Source organism: Oreochromis aureus, linkage group 23 (genome assembly GCF_013358895.1).
Source record: "Oreochromis aureus strain Israel breed Guangdong linkage group 23, ZZ_aureus, whole genome shotgun sequence".
NCBI lineage: Eukaryota > Metazoa > Chordata > Actinopteri > Cichliformes > Cichlidae > Oreochromis > Oreochromis aureus.
In genome coordinates this window covers 1985136-1999856 of record NC_052963.1, presented here as the reverse complement: position 1 = coordinate 1999856, position 14721 = coordinate 1985136, and the positions used below count along the sequence as shown (strand labels likewise).

Genomic DNA, 14721 nt, shown 5'->3' with positions numbered 1-14721 from the left:
GTTTGTTTTTTAACTTAAATCTAACTTATACATTTAAGTTTCAGTGACATAAAGAAATACTTGTCATTTCCATCATGAGTGTAAGTGAACGGTATTAAATTAAACACAGTGACTCATACGCTCTGTGGCCTGTGAACAGTTTGTGCCCAAAGCTCCAGCACTTGGCATTCTGCCGGGTCACCGTCTGTCCACAGAGCTGCAGTGCCAGTTTCACTTTCACTCACTCTGTATGTCATCTGATGCTATTTTTTTAAATATATATAGTAAAAAAATCATTTTCTTATTTCACCTCAGATTTTCTATGTGGATAAAGTAAGTTTGGAGTGACTGTTCTCATATTCCATTAGCGTGCATTAGCGTAACTTGCTCCAAGATCTTGGTTTCCCTAAACCAATATTGATAATGTCAATTAGCAACTTGGCATAATGTTTCCAAAATGACTCATCACCAGAATAAATTATAGACTTATTTTACTAACAAAATACCAAAAATGTTCATGTCATGTTGTTTCAATCCTATTTCCCTTTGGCATCAAAATAAAACACATTTCAAAATCGGGATTTTCTCTGGTTCTGTTGTGTCACGTGCCGTACTGGAATATTTTTAATTAGATCTATTTATTGTATTTTGTAACTTTGTAATGTGGTTTATTTTTTAATTTAGTTTAGTTAGTTACTGTTGTAAATGTACTCAAATTAAAACTAATGTTTGTAAATATGTGCATGTGTGTAAATCCAAATATACTGTACATTTGATCAATATTTACATGAAGTCTGAGTAGTAGAAATAACCGCTCTAATGTGTGTGTTTGTGTGTGTGTGTGTGTGTGTGTGTGTCTGTGGGGTACAGGACGGGGCGAAAATGACAAACTGGAGTCACTAATCTGATGTCTGACTTACCTAACGTCTTGTATTAAATTATATATTTTGTAAAACAAATAAAAACTAGAAAGCGAAAATTTCAGGAGAAATTTTATGTGTGCCTATGCCGCTGCTAATCACTGTAGTTGCCATTCATACGGCTACAGAGAGCAAAACTCAGAAGAGCAGCCATTCTCCACCATGAACTATGGTAAAACAAACACCGCTCACGCTTCACAGATGACAGCTTACAGTTTTGTGTAAAGATGAAGTTACCGTACACAGCCGATTTGCAGGCGCTGTGCACACAGGTTCATGAGCAGAAGTCCCATTGTACCACGGCAGACCCGACAATGTTTGCATGAACACGCTTTGAAACATTACATTATGGACCACTTTTCACACATGCATTCACTTTTTGTTTTTGTTATTTTTTTACACAGTGTTCTGAATTATGAACAATGGTCTACAGCCAATCTTGTGTATTATTATACAAACTTTGGTTGTGAGATTCAGATAACTATTTAATAAAAGCTAAATATTTTATATGAGAGTAAGAAAGAAAAGTATATCTTTGTGTCCACCTTTCTCTGTTAATGCCCTAGCTGCCCCCGTAAAAGCTTTGCTAGATCCGCCCCTGCACAGTTACCAGCTGTCAGCTACACAAAAAGGAGCTTGGTCTTTGTCTCTCAAAACAACTCATAACTTCCCTTCAACTCATTCATGTCACCTAAAGTGTAAACCTGTTTCTCCATCACCAGTTCAGCTCTGATGATTCAGTAAGGACATCTCCTGATTTCATCTTCATGCTCCAGCAAACATTAGCTGATACTAGAAATTAAAATCAAAAGAATTGTAACAACAGCTGATCAAGCTTAAACGTGCTGCTGTTGTTTAGCGCGATAAATAAGAGCGAACAGCCGATCATTGATCAGTTTCATGATTGACGTTTCAACACGCGAGAGAATGACAGGGGAGGCTTCGTAACGACAGAATAAATCATAATGTTTTCTCTGAATGTGGGACGATTCCGTTTATGCGGCACGGCAACTCTATGAACTAACCCTAATGAATAAAATAAAGTCCAACGTCAGTAACTTTGTGCGCACACAGCTGTATATAAACTCCCGTGGCAGTACGATTGTAAAAGGTCAACGAAAATAAATTACACCTAAACTCGGTTTATATCTGACCCAAATAGAGTGCAGTTCATAACTTCTTACCTGAAATTCAGTTCACCTCACGCTCCTGCCTTCGGTTTCCAGCATCATCGGCCCATATAAACGAAAAATAAGTCCAGCTAAAACACATACTGTCGGCGAGCGACGGGTGCTGACACGAGTTTCACCTGCCTCAATATAAGCCAAGCCTGGGTGCTTTTTCACGAAGGGTCGCTAGCGGCGCTAGCTAACTATGCTAGCGGCGCTAGCTAGCTAGCCGGCTATCAGCAACACATAAGAGAACTGCTGCTAAATAAACTACACCTAAACTCGGTTTATATCTGACCCAAATAGAGTGCAGGTCATAACTTACCTGAAATTCAGTTCACCTCACGCTCCTGCCTTCGCTTTCCCTGATCCGCGATTGACCTCCGCGTTAGCAAACACCGGTCGATCGGGCGGTCGCGGCATGTCCTTTCTGTCATACACCGTGGATAGCTGCCCACTGTTGTAGCTCCGCATTATAGCACCACCAAACAACTCAGTTATTTTTTCCACATCCAGCTGTAACTCCGATTCTGTGCGAGCATTTGCGAGAGACCGGGAGGTGAAAAGAGAGAGAGTCCCTCGCTGTCCATTTGCAGCCAAGCGCGGCAGCTAGCTAGGTAGCCGGCTAGCTGTCAGGCAGGACCGAGGTCGTCAGAGCACTGTCGCTAATAATGGGATGTCTTGATAAAACAAGCAGATATTTGAAGTTTACACACCTACATTCTCGCCTGAAAATATCTTAAAAGTTTATTTTGTGACCTAGAAACACTAATAAAAGACATATAAAACGAAGTGGTGGCCGCCATTGTTTAACTTTCGGCAGAGGTGTGCTATGAATTGTGGGATATGGAGTTTTCCACCAAGCATAGAAGCCATTGTGTTTACCGTAACTATTCAATGGTTCGCGCAACCTTAAAACCTCAATGGTTCCTGAAAGCAGCGAGGCTGTGCGCGCCATTGATATTGTCATCATTACGGTATCCAAATAAGGGTAGACAGGCTGTACCACTCCCGGCATACCACTAGAGAGAGCCAACACACCACAAATGAAGTTTGAAATTTGTTTCAATGGGACCAAAAGATGGCGCCAACACACCACAAATGAAGTCTGTTTATTTGGCGCCAAAAGATGAATTGGCCTAAATTTGCACTAAAATATTAATATTTAAAAACTATAAAAGTCATAAACACCAAAAGTCATGACATAATAGTCCAGCTCCAGCCGCACAAAATGATCTAACATATGTAACCCTAATGTCAAAACTGTTCGGCAGAGGAGCGCGGGAAAATTTTCACTAAAATATTAATATTTAAAAACTATAAAATTCATAAACACCAAAAGTCATAGCACACCATTCCAGATCCGCCGCACAAAATGAGGTAACATATATGAAGCTTGTCTCAAAACTGCGGGGCGAGATTCGCTGCAAAATTTCAGGCGGAAACTGGAGAATAATAATAATAACTAGAAAGGAAAATTTCAGAAGAAATTTTATGTGTGCCTATGCCGCTGGTAATCAGTGTAGTTTGCCATTCATACAGCTACAGAGAGCAAAACTCAGCAGAGCAGCCATTCTCCACCATGAACTATGGTAAAACAAACACCGCTTGCGCCTCACAGATGACAGCTTACAGTTTTGGGTAAAGATGAAGTGACTTCGTACAGCGCCGATTTGCAGGCGCTGTGCACACAGGTTCATGAGCAGAAGTCCCATTGTACCACGGCAGATCCGACAATGTTTGCATGAACACGCTTTGAAGCATTACGTTATGGACCACTTTTCACACATGGTTGGTGTACCCAAACAGCCGGCTGTAGCTTTTCAACTCACAGCCCGACACACACCCAAAAACAGCCGAGAGAGCACAGACTACGCCCGAGGCGTGATTGCAGGTGCCGCTCAGGTGGGTCCACCTCCCTGCAGCGGCACTGCAGACCATGCCCGCCACACACATGAAACACGTAAAATAAATATTTATGCACTTTTGCATTCACTTTTTGTTTTTGTTATTTTTACACAGTGTTCTGAATGATGAACAATGGTCTACAGCCAATCTTGTGTATTATTATACAAACTTTGGTTGTAAGATTCAGATAACTATTTAATAAAAGCTAAATATTTTATATGAGAGTAAGAAAGAAAAGTATATCTTTGTGTCCACCTTTCTCTGTTAATGCCCTACCTGGCCCCCCTGGCAAAAGCTTTGCTAGATCCGCCCCTGCACAGTTACCAGCTGTCAGCTACACAAAAAAGGAGCTTGGTGTATATTTGTCTGTCAGAAACAGTTCATAACTTCCCTTCAACTCATTCATGTCACCTAAGGGTAAACCTGTTTCTCCATCACCTGTTCAGCTCTGATGATTCAGTAAGGACATCTGGTTTGGAACAGCCGTTTTTACAGCTGTGGCTGCAGCAAACATCAGCTGATACTAGAAATTAAAAGCAAATGAATTCTAACAACAGCTGATCAAGCTTAAACATGCTGCTGTTGTTTAGCGCGATAAACAAACAAGACAGAAAAGCCGATCATTGATCAGTTTCATGACTGAAGTTTCAACAGGCGAGAGAATGACAGGGGAGGCTGTCATAAAGTTCAACATCGGTAACATCGGTAACTTAGCGCACACAGCTGTATACAAACTCCCTCGTGCTAGCTAGCACGCAGTACAAGTTATTGTAAGTGATTGAAAAAGTCAGCACAACGAAAATAAACTACACCTAAACTCGGTTTATATCTGACCCAAATAGAGTGCAGGTCATAACTTCTTACCTGAAATTCAGTTCACCTCACGCTCCTGCCTTCGCTTTCCCTGATCCACGATTGACCTCCGCGTTAGCAAACACGGTCGATCGGCGGTAGCCTCACCGCCTTTTATGTCTCGTTCGCGGCATGTCCTTTCTGTCACACACCGGTGGATAGCTGCCCTCTGTTGTAGCTCCACCACCAAACAACTCAGTTATTTTTTCCACATCGACATCAGCTGATACTAGAAATAAGAAGCAAATGAATTCTAACAACAGCTGATCAAGCTTGAACGTGCAGCTGTTGTTTAGGCGATAAACAAACAAGAGCGAAAAGCCGATCATTGATCAGTTTCATGATTGAAGTTGCAACAGGCAGAGAATGACAGGGGAGGCTTCGTAACGACAGAATAAATCGTAATATTTTCTCTGAATGTGGCACGATTCCGTTTGTACGGCAACTCTACGAACGAACCCTTATGAATAAAATAAAGTCCAACGTCAGTAACTTAGCGCAAGACACAGCTGTATACAAACTCCCCGTCGTGCTAGCTAGCACGCAGTACGATTGTAAAAAGTCAGCACAATGAAAACAAACTACACCTAAACTCGGTTTATATCTGACCCAAATAGAGTGCAGTTCATAACTTCTTACCTGAAATTCAGTTCACCTCACGCTCCTGCCTTCGCTTTCCCTGATCCACGATTGACCTCGCGTTAGCAAACACCGGTCGATCGGCGGTCGCATGCATGTCCTTTCTGTCATACACCGGTGGATAGCTGCCCACTGTTGTAGCTCCGGCGTTATAGCACCACCAAACAACTCAGTTATTTTTTCCACATCCAGCTGTAACTCCGATTCTGTGCGAGCATTTGCGAGACCGGGAGGTGAAACGACAGAGAGAGTCCCTCGCTATCCATTTGCAGCCAAGCGCGGCAGCTAGCTAGGTAGCCGGCTAGCTGTCAGGCAGGACCGACGTCGTCAGAGCACTGTCGCTAAATATGGGATGTCTTGATAAAACAAGCAGATATTTGAAGTTTACACACCTACATTCTCGCCTGAAAATATCTTAAAAGTTTATTTTGTGACCTAGAAACACGAATAAAAGACATATAAAACGAAGTGGTGGCCGCCATTGTTCACTCTGTAGAGGCGTGCTATGAATTGTGGGATATGGAGTTTTCAACACAAGGATAAATCTTTTCGGCTGTACTACTCCCGGTATACCACTAGAGAGAGCCAAGACACCACAAATGAAGTCTGTTTATTTGGCGCCAAAAGATGAATTGGCCTAAATTTGTACTAAAATATTAATATTTAAAAACTATAAAAGTCATAAACACCAAAAGTCACAACATAATAGTCCAGCTCCAGCCGCACAAAATGATCTAACATATGTAATCCTAATGTCAAAACTGTTTGGCAGAGGGAGCTGGAAAATTTTCACTAAAATATTAATATTTAAAAACTATAAAATTCATAAACACCAAAAGTCATAGCACACCATTCCAGATCCGGCCGCACAAAATGAGGTAACATATATGAAGCTTGTCTCAAAACTGCGGGGCGTGATACGTGCCGAAATTTAGGCGGAAGATGGAGAATAATAATAATAAGAAGAATAATAAATCCGACGAATAGTAATATGTGTGCCTCTTGGCATAGGCACACATAATAAATCCGAGGAATAGTAATATGTGTGCCTCCTGGCATAGGCACACATAATAAATGAATGGTGATTGACAAACACAGAGTTTTATATTTGAATCAAAAAGCAATTATGTTACAATAAATGTTTATCTTAAAATGTCCTGAAGATAATTAAGGTAGAATTACATAAACTGAATGAAACATGGAGTGAATTATATTCAAATGTGACTGAACGTTTAAGTGTGATGTCAATTCTTTATGTTAAGAATAACAAGGCAGATGTAATAAAGTGATTTTAAAGTTTAAAATATTAAACTTTGTGTTAAATCTTGTAAGCCAGGTAGATAGAGAGAGATATATGAGGTGTCATTGGACGATTAGATGTCAACAACTTGATTGGATGAGCAGAATATGAAGATGTGACGTCGAGTAGGAGAGGTGGGAGAAAGGGTGAGCAGATATAAAAGGTATGAAAGAGATTCAGGGTTCTTGCCTTTTGTCTTCTGCGAGACGAGCAGTTCAGAAGAGCGGATCTAAAAGGTTCACACATGAAAATTCCAGCAGGCATACCAGAGGGATCGACCCCGCCTGACCTCTGAACCTGCTAATTGGTTTTGAGGTTTCTTTGGTTCCCTATCTGCTCATCTTTGCCAGGTTACATGGTTAATTCAGAAGCATTTTGATTTACGTCATACTTCCACTGAATGCCCAGGGGATGCTGCTTTCCTGTTGGGTGGTTATCATCAACTCAGAACAAGGGGATAAACCTCTCTTCACCAAAATAAGAACAAAATCAGATTGGCTCAGAGCAGGTTAGTTAGGTACACTTTAAGTGATTTGATTTTTGTCTTTTTAATTACTACTACTTCATTTTGCTTTTGCTTTGCTCCTGCTAAATTGCTTGAATAAAATTCTAAACTGTGGACATTCACTTTAAACCTTTTGTGGAGCAGTAAAGGTAAAAGTCTGAGGATTATTTTTTATTAGTGCAAATAGCTCTTACAGGTTACCCTTGGTGGCTGTAGTTCAGGCTGTAGAGCCTACCAGCCGGTTGGTGGGTTGATCGTTGTTTGCTTCAGTCTACATGCCAAATATCTTTGGCCAAGATACTAACCCCACGTTGGTCTGAATGTCTGTGAGATGGAAGCACTCTTAGAAAGAGCATAGAAGAAAGTGCTGGTGTGAAAGTTGTGTAAAGCACTATGGGTGCTCAGAGTAGAAGAGCCCTGTATAAAAACCCGTCCATTACCATTACCTAGTGGCATTAATTGAATCTTTCCTTGGAGCCTGCTGTCCAGGCTACTAAAATCATTCCAGAAATTACAAGTGCCACAATCAGTAGGGGAACTACCTTTAACAGGTGAGACTGATGAATTGCAGGACTACTAGTGAGTACTGGCTAAGACTCAGATATAAGTCAAATGTGTTAATGAACCACGTTTTTCAGCTTTTGATATTTGAAAAAAAAATACTTTGAGTCCCTTTTGTCTATTTGCAATTAGCGTCATCATTAAAATGAAACACCAACTGTTTAAAGTGTACGTCTAAAAAATGCAAACCCAAACCTTGTTTAACTTTACATTATACATCCAGCGATTTTTACATGCAGTGCTACATGTAAAGTGCTAATTTACCCCAAAAAGTTTTGTCTAAACGTTTCTAACAATGTTTTTTCTTTAAGTCTGTGCTTATAAAATGTTGTCAATGATGCATCTCTAGGCTGTAGGCTTAGTTATGCATGCAATCTATTTTGAGGACATAGTGCTTTGAAATGAAGTACTGACTAATCTTCACACATCCTGAAGACTGCCTGATAGGCGTGCCTCTCTCTCTGGCTTCTTTGTGGTGAGATATGTGAGGGGAGAGAAAAACGGGGAAAAGAACAGGAATGAAAGACTGAAGGGGAGAAGGAAAAAAGGAAGGGGAGCAGTGCCAGGACCCATGGTCATCCTACAGGGTGTACGAGGCTGCCAGAGGCCTTGTAATCTCCCCTTACCCTGCTCTCCATCCCATCTCTTTCATCCTTTCCACTTCACCATGACAAACAGGATCGGCTCTCTATGAAAAAGCCAAAGGCTACCTCTTGTCTTTCTTTCCCCTTTCTTACCCAGCCGCCCTCATCCCATTTGTCGTTTACTCTGCCTCACTCTTGGTTAACTCAGAGGGACTGGCTGTTGCTGCCCAGCTTGGCTGCTGAGCTCCCAGGCCTGGCAAGAACGCTCCACCAGTTTCCCCAGTGTCAGCATTTAGAAACCCTCTTAATGGGTTTAGGCACATTTGCTAATTTGTCAACAAGTTTTGGATGTGGAAGCTTCTGCCAAGCTGCTCGGTCTGGCACTTGACTGAAATGGATGTTTGCTGGCCAACCGTTTGTGTAGGCATGGGCAAAATCAAATTCAAAGGGCCTTCAATACTTGACAGTGAGTGGCTTGTAAACCACGATAACTAATTATTTTTTATCATTCTGCATATTTATAGAGATGAATTCAGATAATACTTTGATGCTGGAATGATAATGAATTGAATAAAACTGAAATTTGGTGTAAGAAATGGCACATTTCCTGCCACTCAAAAACTGGAAGGCATGTTTGTGGTTCCTCACATTATTTTGGTCATCACATAAAGTCATTCCATGACACCTATTGTGCTGTATCAGTGGCCATTTGATTGATTTATACCTGTTTCAGTGTTTTTATCAGAAATCTAATCAGCCAAAGACATGGCACTGGGGAAAAAAGGTGATTTAAGGCAGCGGTCCCCTACCCTTTTTTATCATGGACTAGAGATGGCACGATACCACTTTTTTATGTCCGATACCGATACCGATATCATAAATTTGGATATCTGCCGATACCGATATTAATCCGATATAGTGTGTTTTTTAATCAATAAAACTGTTTTTTTAATATCTTGCTGCATTTTGTATAAGTTCATATTCAAGTTTAAATAAACAACAACACTAAAGCTATTCTGTTATACCTGTATGTAAAAAATACACTGCACCCAAAATATTTCATAGTTCAGCAATACTGATCAATCTAATAAACTTAAACCTGCTCCATCCTCCCTATTCTGGTATTTTAAAGAGTACTTAGCAGAAATATTAAGCAACCTAACTAATAGGGTTGCAAACTCCCAGCAAAAAAAAAAAAGGGAACCACCCCCCACCCTCCACCTCATGATGCTTAATCAACATAATCAACTTTAATTTGATGCAGTGTGAAAAAAAAAATGCACAGAAATAAATTATTTTTCAAGAATAATTAAATAGATTCAACATCTTCTACAGAATTGCAGACTGCACAGATGGTACCTTCCCAAAGGAAAAAGTACTATAGCTTACTGGGGTATATTAGACATTTAACAGTTACTATATACAGTAATGGACTTCTATACATTTTACATCAGATTAAAACTTTGGGTGTAAGATTCAGATAATTATTTATTAAAAGCTAGACATTTTAAATGAGAATTAGAAAGAAAAGTATGTCTTTGTGCCCCCTTTTCCCTGTTAATGCCCTATCGGCCCCCCTGGCTAAACTTTGCTAGATCCGCCCCTGCACAGTTACCAGCCGTCAGCTACGTAGAAAACGATCCTGGTCTAGAAAGTAATATTACATAAATTCTAACAACAGCTTATCAAGGTTAAACGCGCTGCTGTTGTTCAGCTGCTGTTTTCCTCCTTGTGGCGCGAAGTGGGCCAAAAACAAAGAAGAGAGACGGACTCGCAACAGAAAAGCGATCAGCTGATCGTTAAGCAGTTTCATGAAGTAGTGGCAGGAGAGGGAGAGAGCGAGAGGCAGTCGCTCCATATATCGGTTGTTAAGCTTAACGTAGGTACTCGTTACAAACATTCAGAGATGAACTTACACACTTGCTTTACTTCTCTCTGGGCTAACTTCCTCGGAGATGAAATGCTGGTTTGGTAGCCAGGCTACAAATACACACAGCCGCTCAATCACGTGACGCACACTGCTCCGACGTGCTACGGTTATGAGCCGAGTTACGCCGTGTCGCAAGTTTTGTGAGGTGCTTTTTTGATATTTAATGGATCGGATTACATTTTTTATTTCTCGCCGATATCCGATCCAGTAATTTACGTCAGTATCGGACCGATACCGATACCTAATATCGGATCGGTCCATCTCTATCATGGACCAGTTTCACACTGGACAAACTGTCTGTGTGTGTGTGTGTGTTTGGGTGATGCAATTCAAATATAATGATTCTTGAAATTTTCTTTTAAATGCAGCTTTCTTTTTGTTGGCACTCTCCGACTCTTCTGGTGTCACATCTTTGGCTCTCTCTCCCTTTTCAAAGATGCTCTCCAGTAATTTTTTTGCCTTTGTGTCAATTTTGCAAGGGTTAGCTTGCAGACTCAATGATGAATTGAAAAAAGAAGAAAAAAAACGGCAGTGAGTCGCATGCAGGAGTGACGTGCACGCAGAATTTTTTGGAAAATATAGTAAAATAAAATTGAAGACTTAAGAAAATGAAATACATACACTGTAACACAAATGTGTTCTTTCTTTGCGGCCTTGTATCAAATAATCCACCGCCCGATGGTTGGGGACCTCTGCTTTAATGGACTTTCAACTTGGCATGGTTGTTGGTACCAGATACGTTGCTTTGAGAACTTCCAAAGTGTGATTTTCCCACACAACAGAATAGTTATAAAAAGACAAATGTGTTGTTGGTGTCAGAGGAAAACTGACAGGAAAGAAACAGTAACTCAAACAACCACTTGTTACAACTCAGAAATTCAGAAGAGCATCTGAACATACAGGATGTTGAACTTTGAAGGAGATGGGCTAAACTGAAGCCAACCTGGTCAGCTGAGAAGAAGACAGTGAGGATTTGCATTGGACAATGAGAGATTGTATGGTAGGTTTAGATATTGGCATAAACAGCACCAAAGCATGGATTAATCCTACCTGACGGCTGGTCTTGTAAGAGTTTGGGGGATATTTTCTTGACACACTTTAGAACCAGCAGGGTTGTCAAAACACGACAACCTACCTGAGTATTGTTGTTGACCATGTCCATCCATTTATCACCAGTGCCCCCATCTTCTAATCACTGTTTCCAGCAGGAGATTGTGTTATTGTGTCTTTGTCACATAGCTCAAATCACCTCAGACTGGCTTCTTAAACCTGACATAGAGTTCACTTTACTCAAATGGCCATCAGTGTGTGAGGAAACATTCCTCATTTTATTGGCAAAATGAAGAATGTTTTCAGCACTTTGCTCAATCTCTCACAAAGAGTTGAGGCACCACTAAGAAAGCTGCACATAATAATGTTGCTGGCACACTTTGTTAGTACTTCCTTAATTTTTTGTGGCAAAGATTTAACGAGGTTCTGGAAACACGATAAAATACTGTATTTATGCTGGGGATGCATTAAGTGCATACCCACATGTGTAAGTAATCCAAAAATAATAACACAGAACTGGAATTTAGCACAAGTTCCCTTTAAAACTTTAATATGTAAGATTCCTATTTTTAAAAAAGTCACTAGAAGGAGGTAGCATTTTACCAGACAGTTTAGTGCACATAAACTCTGTGTAAGTATCCAGCATAACAGTTTAGAGGCACATTTAAAGGAAATTTGTGGGCTTTTGGTTGGTTCTTTAGCTTTGTGCTTGTAGAAATGAGGATGATGGGTACTAGTTTAAGTTTAATAGATAGTAGGTACTTCTTCAAGTGTGTTTAACAGCATTGTACACACTAGTACCTCTAGATGGTTTCAGAAGATTTTAAAAAGAAGCTAAGTGCAGCTTTGGTCCAGTCATTAAATAATTATACAGAGAAGCACAATCTTCTGTTTTCATAATATACTCAAGGCCAAACTGATTCAGATGAGAAATGTGTTGTGCCCTTAAACAGGGCAAATAGTGAGGAGAGGTGAAAGAGTGGCACAGACACGCAGCTCTCGCTCGTCTGTATTGAGTGAAGGAGGAGACGCGTGAATCCACCTACTGGAGTCCTGAGGCATTACCAGTGGATCGACGCACAATCAACCCAGACAAAACTTTCACTACTTATCTCCCTCTATATTCCCACTGCATATTATATAAAGCAAAACAGTCAAAACAACAAATAAAACAATAATAAAGGCATGACACAAAATATAAGGGACAGAGATGTACAACTCCAAAACTAATCAAATTTATGATCCACCACAAATGCAACACTATTTCACCAGTTTAACTTGCCTTGAGATAAAAAAAAAGTGTACTAGGCATTTCAGAGATTAAAAAATTACTTGTAATTTGAATGCTCCCATTAAATCAGTGCCTTTTGGAAGTAAAGAATAGATCTCTTTTCCCTTGTGTTTTTTCACCAATACAGGGTTTCTAAGCACAGGAGACCAGGCAGCCAAGGGCAACTATGGACTGCTGGATCAAATTCAGGCTCTCAGGTGGATCAAAGAAAACATCCAGGCCTTCAAAGGAGACCCAAAGCGAGTGACCATTTTTGGCTCTGGTGCTGGAGCATCATGTGTCAGCCTGCTAACCCTCTCACATTACTCAGAAGGTACATGTTCTTTTTCACAGATCAAGGCACAGCCACAGTAATATATGGTCAAAAGCAGGCGTCGTTTATAATTCCTGCTTTGTGTATCTGTTATTTTGATGCAGTGTGGGAGTATGAGAGTTGAGGCATTTGCATTTTTTACTACTAACCATTACTCCTACAGTATTAAATAGATTCATGTAGTTATTTAGACCTATTCCTCACTTACCCTTGATATTAAGGATGCAAACAAGTAGCTCTGCAACTAGTGGCTCTGTACATAAGCTAGCTTAACACCATTGACTTTCCTGCATCTGTTTCCACTTGTTTTGCATTTACATACATCTGTGGCACGGGGCATGTGCAATAGTTAACAATGGCAACACTATTTTGAAGTATTTATTTGTCCTTGAGTGAATATCAGATTTTTCTCAAACATAAACTGGATTCATTTACATTCAGTTAGCATGTTTATATCTAGCAAATCAAACACTTAATTGACTTTTTAGCGTGCACAGCAACTAGAGGTCGATGGGCAATTTTTGTAAACAAAGAAACAAAACCACAGAAAAGAGAACAAAAACTCAATATAAACCTAAGCTCTGCTCAGCTGAAGGAAGCGCTTCAGTTTGTATATCCATCACCCCCGCCTGTTCACCATGTGTACTTTGTAGCTTTTTCAAACAAGAAATATTCCTGTATGAAAATGGAGTGTTTGCTCTTTGTCTCTTGATTCTTTCTAATATAGAGAACACTTCATACGTATAACAAACATGCAAGTTCCTTGGGTTGTTTATCATATTTGATACTGAAATGCAGTCTGTAATCATTTACACTGAATGAGAAAAAGACTCTTTACTAGAAGATAATTCTTCTAGTAAAAACAAACAAACAAAAAACAGGATTTGGAATTTGGAAAATGTTCCCACAGTTCCCCTTCAGCTATCCTCTCTTTGTGATATGAAAACAGGCTTTGTGAAAAACAAAATTCTGCACAAAATGCATATTTTTATCTTGCTGGTAAAAGTCTGTTGGTCGCTTTACCAAATAAGCAAGGGAAGATTTTTATTTCTTTATGTCTTGGCTCTTTTGGTCTTTTGGTGTTTCATTTTCCTTAGCTTGTACTTGAAGAAACATGAATGGCTTGATGTGCACATATAAAATCCCTTGTGTTCAATTGCTGCAGCAGTCATGGTGCCCATACAGCCTTGAAGGCAACCTTTATTTTATCAGACTTCACAAAGGAAGGTATTTTCACTTGTTGCCTCAGTTGGATCTCTGTTGTAAAGCTGCCATAAAGATTTATGTAGCTTCAACATTTGCATTAGCAGCATACCAGAAGCTGATAACACTCTCACTCTTTCAGTGTGTATAGTTTTAGAGTGAACATCTAACTAACAGTGACAGTGGTGAAAGCTTGTACACGACTAACCAGGCTTTATGGGAAATATCTGCTCTGTCCTTATAACATACTTTTCAACTCAGCCCGGCTGAGTCACCACTGTGTTTGCATGAATATAAATAGAAGCCATCAAAAAAAAGAAATATACATGACTTCAGTATTCCTACCGTACTGTGGCCCACTTACTGATTGGCAGCTCGAGAAGTCATGCTAACAATGTTCCAGAATGTGGAAACAGCCTGAAGTATAGCAACAGCAAATATCTTCTATATGCCGGTTTATCATTCATTCGTTAGAGACACAAAGATGTAAATTAAACATTATGAATTTTTCTATTAT

At 39.9% G+C, this 14721-nt stretch overlaps 1 protein-coding gene across 1 annotated transcript in view; it reads left to right on the top strand.

Moving 5' to 3' along the window:
- The window catches only part of nlgn4xa (neuroligin 4 X-linked a), a 172939-nt gene that overhangs the window by 125371 nt on the left and 32847 nt on the right, over nucleotides 1–14721 (top strand). The window contains exon 4 of the mRNA XM_039607350.1: nucleotides 12816–13001. Coding sequence (XP_039463284.1) covers nucleotides 12816–13001 — 186 coding nt within the window. The remainder of the gene's footprint in view (nucleotides 1–12815; nucleotides 13002–14721) is intronic.